General features: G+C 40.6%; 1 protein-coding gene across 2 annotated transcripts; it reads right to left on the reverse strand.

Moving 5' to 3' along the window:
• Positions 1-3,653: 3,653 nt before the first annotated feature.
• Positions 3,654-7,185, reverse strand: LOC103461054 (zinc finger and BTB domain-containing protein 14-like). Of its 2 annotated transcripts, none has more exons than XM_008403374.2 (2): positions 6,946-7,185; positions 3,654-5,071 (listed from the first exon to the last, which is right to left on the reverse strand). In XM_008403374.2, the coding sequence occupies exons 1-2, from the start codon at positions 7,145-7,147 to the stop codon at positions 3,873-3,875; spliced, it is 1,401 nt and encodes a 466-aa protein (XP_008401596.2). In that variant the 5' UTR covers positions 7,148-7,185; the 3' UTR covers positions 3,654-3,872. The 2 variants fall into 2 exon arrangements, with proteins under 2 accessions (XP_008401596.2, XP_008401595.1); XM_008403373.2 differs by having other exon boundaries at positions 7,025-7,143.
• Positions 7,186-7,882: the final 697 nt, after the last annotated feature.

A 7,882-nucleotide genomic window follows, 5' to 3' on the forward strand; every position in this document is an offset into this window, starting at 1 on the left:
ACATACATAAGGAGAGAGGAGAAACAGAGGGACGGTCTGAGTGAAATTAATTAATGACGCCACTTCATAAACAATGTGTTTTAAATTTTAAGACTTTGAGTAAAAAATATCAAGTATTTTCAAGTAAACAGCTTCAAGTCGAGTCAAGTCCCAAGTCAATGGCATGAAAGTCAAAGTCCGAGTTTTTGAGCATTTTTTCAAGTCTCAAGTCGTGATTTTAACGACTCGAGTCCCCACCTCTGCTTTGGACACTTATAGCATGTGGGCTATCACCAGTATGTTGATTTACATAGACTTACTCCATTCAGTATGATAAACATAGCTAATAAATGGAAAAAATTTCTAAAATGCCGATTTTAGGTTCAAAGCTAATGTTAGCATGAGGGCTATCCCCACCATGTAGAGTGAATAGCATGTTGACACTAGCAGTAGCCAAAATGCTAAGACTAGCTTAAATGCTGTCAGTAGCACGTGTGCTATCACCACAATGTTGATTTACATTGACTTAATCCATTCAGTGTGATAAACAAAAATAAAAAATAAAATGTACACATAAGGTGCAAGGCTAACGTTGGCATTAGGGCTATCGCTAGCATGTAGAGCGGCAGGTGACGTAGCACCATCAAAACGCAATCAGAGGGTGGGGGGGTGGTCATAGACATCATGACTATGGGTGGTGGTTAAGAAGTAAATGCACCCCGTTTACGCGTGGGTTTTAGAATTTCTACCAAGCCAATCAGCGAACAAAAGGACAAGACGTGAGCGATGACGTCGATTTTCTGCGCCGTTTTAGAATTGTAGTCTGCCAGTAGTTTAGCAACGGCAGCCAAGGATGTGAACGAAGCCGTTCAATTCGTGTTGGCCGCGCTTCGAAATAATGAATTAACATTAACAGCCATTTTATTGAGCTCGGCACTTATCTCTTCGCAGTGGAGAAAGGTTGTTTACAGCGCAGACAATTTCCGAAAAACCTCGAACCGTCGAACTGGCGCATTGTATACGTCACGGTCAAACGTTAGCCCAGCCGTACGTTAAAGAAACCTTTGTAAAAGTTATATTGCTTCCACAAAAAGACAACAACATTAAAACACAGCAAATGGTGTTTATTGTCAAAGTGTAGGAGTAGGACAATGTTATATGTGCATGATTTCAATATTGTGAACTCTAGTTGTGCAACAAACTAAGCTACAGTATATACAGACACCGATCATTATCTGTGGATAGCCCCGGATGACAGTCATACTGTATAACAGTAAATCTAGTTGGCCGGTTCTGCTTGGACAGGACAGTCTCTGAGGACGATCCGTCAGGAGTCCAAGACTTTGGTTTCGTCTGCGTCTTACTTTTACAGTGTAATATCAATCAATACAACTAAACACATCCATTTAAAAACATCCACATGAATATACTCAATGCAACAAATGTTATGCAGAAAATTATTTTCTCCCCCCATTCCCTCTTTCTTTCCTTCTTGGACTCTGTTATTATCTCCATAAAATCCATAAAAGGTTAAACGAACATTTAAATGTTTATTTTATTAAAAAGAAAAGAAAAAAAATAACGTTATGAGAACCCCTCAGGTCTAGATAGCGACGATGCTTTGTGAAAAATATACGTATAGTATAGTGAACTAAACATTTACATGACTTTACAGGTTGGAAGGACATAACTCTGTAGAATTATAATAATAATCAGAATAATAATAATAATAATACAGCCTCACAGTCTTTATGAACATGCTCTGCTCTCCTGTTCTGCACTCCCATCACTGTCCTCGTGCTTGTGTCGATGTGTGTAAGTGGGATTAAAGTGTGCATGTTAGCAGGTCAGTCCACTGGCATCTCAATTAATTACAATATAATCAAAAAGGTAACTTAAGTCAGCAATTCAAAAAAAAAAAAGTGAAGCAAACATTTTTCAAACAATTTGATTGGCTACAACCTGAAATTCTCATAAAAGTTACGTAAGATTTTTAACACAGAAATGCTATGAAAGTTTAGTGGAAGGAAAAAGTGTGATAGTAGACAATGTAAAAATGCAGGAAACGGGCAACGCCTGATGCATGTTACATATTTGGCTGTTTCTGAATCAGGCCCAAAGTTCCTCTTTTCAGATAAAAGCAAAATTTGTGTCGTATTTGCAAATCGAGGTCATAGAAGAGAGGTTAAATGAGGTCCAGTGTAAAGTTTCCACAGTCAGTGATGATTTGAGGTGCAATGTGCATCTACTTATGTTGGTCCTCTGTGTTTCATCAAGTGCATTGTCAGAGTAGATGTCTGCCTGAAAAAAATGTAGAGCAATGAATACTTCCTTTTGCTAACAAACTTCATGGAAATGCTGATTTTATTTTTCTGCCCTCACTTCCAAAGACATCAAAAGCTTATTCAATTACCAAAGTGATCCTGATACTAAGAATCTATGGAGTACTGTTAACTTTTTCCACTAAAGTTTATCCTTACACTTAACTTTCCATCAATATGCTTGGACATGGCACATTCAGCTTTATTTTTGCGGTTTTGAGGGTGTGACTGACTGATAGATAACTCTAAAGTTAGCAGCTACATAAAACAACATTCTGCTAAAAATCTTATAAAAATAGTTTTGTGTTCATTTTAATCCTTAAACTTAACAGAAATGTTACTGTGTGTGTACTGTAGGGCTGAAGCGATTAATCGGGCTAATCGTCATTAATCGATTCATCAAATAATCGTCAACTAACATGGTAATCGATTAATCATGAACTGGAATATGCGGACAAAGAGAAAAGGTAATTTGCTGACAGTCATACAATTAATTAAGCTAAACTGTAGAAAAATAGAACATTTGCATTTTAAGCAAATTGTAATCATTAAAAAATTTTATTCAATTGTTCAAATTTTTTAATACTGCATAAAAAAGGCTTAAGTGCAGAATCAGATTTTTTCATCCAATTGTAAGAATTTTTAATTATTATTGATCAAAAGAAGAACTTAATAACTAAAATAATCATTTATCCACAGTGTAATACTTTTCTTTTTTTAATACATCAGATTCAGTTCTGTAGTTTTTACTATTTGTGGTGTGGAACTTTTTTCTGTTAAATCCTATTAAAACACAGTTTTGTGCAATTAAAACATGTTTTGGATAAAATCCTCCAAATCAAGGATGTCAAAAGAAAAAAACATTTTGGGGTCAAATTGAGATCATGAATGCTGGTTATGATAAAACCGTATGTATGTAAAACAGTATGTAATAAAACTACATACTGACAAACTTAAAATATTACATCTTTCTCTGCTTTTGAGTTGTGCTTTTTAAGATTAAATAAAATTTAACACATATTTCTCAAATATTAAGTGATTCCATTTGACTGATAAAGTAATATTTATCTTATAATTCTAATTATGTGGCCCTCTAAACTCACGAGTCTTGAGTTTAGAGGGCCACAAAAATAGCTTTAGTGGGCCGGATTTGGCCCACGTGCCTCGAGTTTGGCACCTGTGCTCTAAAATAACAGAAATGAACATTTGAAAATATTCTGTGAAATGAATTGGGTTTTTCTTAAACATGAGATTATGATGGAGTATAAAGGCCATATTGAGAAAAAGGTTTAAAAAATAAAATAATGAGAATAAAGTCGAAATAATACGAGAATAAAGTAATACTATTTTTAGAATAATGTAAATATTATGAGAATAAATTCATAATATTATTGACTTTATTCTCGTAATTTTCTTTATTTTCTTAGCATGGCCCTCATCCTCCGTCGTACGTTTTGGATTAAATGACTGAAATAAAATTACCTTATTGATTATATTCCTATTTATTGAGACGCCCCTGTATGTCTATGTGTATGTGTGTGTGTGTATGTGTGTGTGTGTGTGTCGCATCGCTCAGCAGTCCCCAGAGTTGTGCGAGTGTGGCCCGGTCTCCAGTTTCCAGTCTCTCTGGTCGGCGGCCTCCGCCGGGCCGTGCTGGGAGGCGGCGGGCGACAGCGACATCTGTCTGCGTGGGTTGGCGCTGTGCATCGTGTTCCAGTGGCGCTTCAGGTCCGACGCCTTGATGAACGCCTTGTCGCACGAGCCGCAGTTGAAGGGCCGCTCGCCCCGGTGCTGCCGCTCGTGGTCCTTCAGGTGGGACTTGTGCTTGAAGGCCTTTTCGCACATCTGGCAGGCGAAGGGCCGCTCGTTGCTGTGCACGCGCTCGTGCCTCTTCAGGTCGGGCCCCCGGATGAAGGCCTTGCCGCAGACGACGCAGCGGTGCGGCTTGAAGCCCGAGTGGATCTTCAGGTGCTCCTTGAGGTGCGCGGCGGTGGTGAAGGCTTTGGGGCAGTGCTCGCAGCCGTACGGGCGGTTGGCGGTCAGCAGCCGCTCCTTCTTGGCGTTGTGGTCGAGCGGCTTGGCGCCGGCGCTCTGGCAGGAGTTGTGGTCGCGGTGGCCGTACAGCAGGTACTCCAGCTTCATGTCGGCGGCGGAGGTCGACGACCCCCAGCCGTGGGCGTGCGGGTCCTTCCCCAGCCCCGTGTTGTAGCTGTGCGGCTGCGAGACGTGGGAGCCGCCGGGGCCGATGGCGTCCATCCCCTGGTCGTAGAAGCTGTTTTTCCTCACCTCCTCCATGGCGAGCTCCTTCAAGATGGCGTCCTGCGCCCGCATGCCGTGGTCGTCCGGCGCCTGGTTCTCGCGGGTCTTCATGTTGGTCAGCTCCCGCTTCTGGGTGCAAAGGTTGTCCAGGAAGTTGATGCCGAGGATCTGTCCGGACGACATCATCATGTTGATGTCCTTCTTCCGCACCGCCAGCCGCGCCGTATACATGTAGTTGAGCACTTCCTCGAAGATGTCGGAGCGGATGAAGTCGAGCTCCACGATGGAGTTGTCCTCGTCGCTCTGCTTCTTGAAGAGCTTCTTGAAGTAGTTGCTGCAGGCGGCGAGGACGCAGCGGTGCGCCCGGAACTCGATGTTCTCCACCACCACCACCACGTCGCAGTGCTCGCCCTCCATGCGCTGCTGGTTCAGCATCTTCAGGAAGGTGGCTTTGTGGTCGTAGTCGATGTATCTCAGCAAATCAGACATGGTGCAGGTCAAGCTGGAGCAACCTGCAGGCGACAGAGACGCAGGTTAGAAACGCCTTAAAGGGGCGGTGTTAAATAACTAATGTTGCTGGGTGATAAACAGTCCCAGTAATTATTACGATAAACAATAATATTGTTGTCTTTAGAGGATTTTCAGTGGCACAATAGTGGCAAGAACACATTCTCAAATATCAATAAACTTTAAATTATAATTAAAGGAAAAATCAAGGCAACAGTCCAGGTATGTTTTGATGAGGAAATAACATTATAACATGATGGAAAGGCAAAAAAGTTGATTTTACAAAATACTGCTCCGTTAATGACAGAATCTTATTGTCCGATAATGATAATCTTAGTAATCAGTTATACTGATAATTAACTGATTAATTGGGTGAAAATATGGGCACATTCTGCAGATTTTTCTGCACTTAAGCCTATTTTTGAAAATACATTAAAGATGCAAATATACAAACTTTTTGAAACAGTTACCTAAAATGTAATAACATTTGTCATGTCATGCCAACAGCTCAATTTCTGAGCAGCAGACACAAAAGTAAATTAAATGCACTGCTAATCCACCTCCTTTGCTTTTGTCACTCCTCTTTAAATCTGTTTCACCGTATCGAGAGAAAGCCGGGTAGAGAGACACTGTGATGTTGTAATAAATATTCCATTTTTGTTCATAACTATCACAATGTTCTGACCACCATATGTTAGCTTTAGCATCTCAGCTGTTAAAATATAAATCCAGTACATAATAAACGGTGAGAAAACCTCCCATCCAACAGAAAAAACATATTGGTATGCAAAGAGTGAATGTATAGTTCATGAAACACATTATCTTACAAAACTGCATCAAAGTATTCATTTGAGATGAAAGATTACAAAGTAAAAAACACAAAGAAGCTTAAAAAATGTTCAACAAGTTCCTTGATGGAGGTTGTAATCTCAAATCCAGCAGGAAATAAAGCAATTAAAAAAACTCTCCAATCTTTATCTTTTAATTGATCAAAAAATAATCTGCAGTTGCTGTTTTATTTGTTTATAGACAACACATGGGTAAAGGTCTTAGTTTTTACGACTTTAAGTTGAAATTTAGTTGAGACATTAGGCTTTAGAAAATCGGAAATTAAACCGGTGCATCTTTAACACAAAACAGATAAATCACTGACAATTAATGTGTTTAACTCAGCTGATGTGATCCCGAGTTTTCCTTTACCTACGTCATTTCCTGTATTCTACTTAGGTTGAAGTTTTTATGCTGTTTGGTGAAGAAACCCGCTTAAAATCTGCAGAAAATGATACTTTTAATATAATATATGAACATTGCAAACCTTTTTATGGGTGTTTAGGTGCGGAAAAGGTGGTACGATGTGATTAGAAACTAAAGACGTGCTTTAATTTCCACACCAGATCGGGCTGCATGCAACAGCAGAGGGGTGGAGCTCTACTCCATGCCTCTAATTGTAATACAAACAAACTGAGAAGCAACATTTGATGCAACATGCGACTAAAAGTGCTTTTATTTACAAATAAGACGCGGAGAAGAAAAATAAGTGGCTAAATCAATCATGCAAAAAGCCTCTGAACAGGAGCAATTACGACAGGCAGGCCCCACCAGCGAGCTGAGCCGTGGTTAAGCTAATCCAAAATAAAAATAAAAACACAAACAGAAACAGAAACAAACACACGAGCTGTTCCGCGGGCCACCAGCGCATTTCCGCGCCAGTGTTTGCGTGACAAGCAACGCTGCGTGCAGGAGAGGATCAACCTGAGCGAGAATATTTCACATTTCACTGCGCCCAGCCATCTTGGCCAGCCAGCCAACCAGCCTCGGTTAGTGTTTCTGCAGCCCGACAGGCAGCGCTCCGACAGCGGCGACACCGCGGGGCACGTACCGCTACAAACCGGGCGGCGGTGCGGCCGATCCGCGGCGCTCCGACACGACAGAGAGAGGAGAATAAAAAGCGCCAATACCAAAAGTCTGAACGATCCCTGTGTTGTCACGCAAGGCAGTCGACGACGATCCAGATCCAGAGTTGTCGTTTTTCCTCTTCCTCCTCTTGTTGTGACTGTGCGGCTCCGCAGGAAACGGGGCATCGTTCTACTGCCACCTAACGCCCCGGAGAGGATACTGCACCCATGAGATCGTCTATATGTGCACAGATGAGTCACTCTGATTTGGAAAAAATATAGCGCCTGCAAAACTGTTCATACCGCTTGAATTTCTTTCATTTTTACCAAGTTACAGGCATGGGACATTTTATTATTTATGCGATAATCCAACAAAAATAAACCCAGTTGTGAAGTGGAAGCAGTGGTGGTTCAAAAGAATGAAACAAAACAATTACATTTTATTTAATCAATGACCGCACGTTAACAATATTACATGTTAAAAATAAGCGACTGTTGTTGTGTACGCAAGTTTTCAAGTCACAGGCTAATTTACAAACCCAGTCCTTGTTTGGAGCTTTTTTAAAAACTGAAACACAATTATGTTGTCTGTATTGCAAGTTTTTGTGGTTTTCCTTTATTATACCAGATGAAATGTTTCATGTTTTGTTTCCAAGCCGAAAAGTGATACACAAATAAACTTCTGTTGCCTGAAAACTAAAAAAAGTGGTATGCATCTACCAGCTTTTAAACATCTAGAAAATACCTAAAGCTGTCAGACGGGATGGAAAGTGTCCACAAACATCTATTTACAAGTCTTGCCATGAATTCTTGATCATATTTATCTCATCTGTGTACTTTGACTAGGACATTTAAACAGATGAATATGGTCCACTTTAAACTATTCGTGGTTGTTGTCCTTCTGGAAGGTGATTGGCCCTG

This window comes from Poecilia reticulata, unplaced genomic scaffold (assembly GCF_000633615.1).
Source record: "Poecilia reticulata strain Guanapo unplaced genomic scaffold, Guppy_female_1.0+MT scaffold_521, whole genome shotgun sequence".
Taxonomy (NCBI): domain Eukaryota; kingdom Metazoa; phylum Chordata; class Actinopteri; order Cyprinodontiformes; family Poeciliidae; genus Poecilia; species Poecilia reticulata.

Bases quoted from the DNA above. Each gene is read 5' to 3' on its own strand.
- LOC103461054 (XM_008403374.2), bottom strand. From the start codon at position 7,147: ATGCCCCGTTTCCTGCGGAGCCGCACAGTCACAACAAGAGGAGGAAGA. The intron at 5,072-6,945 runs GTACGTGCCCCG...TGTCGCCTGCAG, and splicing joins CCGCCGCCCGGTTTGTAGCG to GTTGCTCCAGCTTGACCTGC.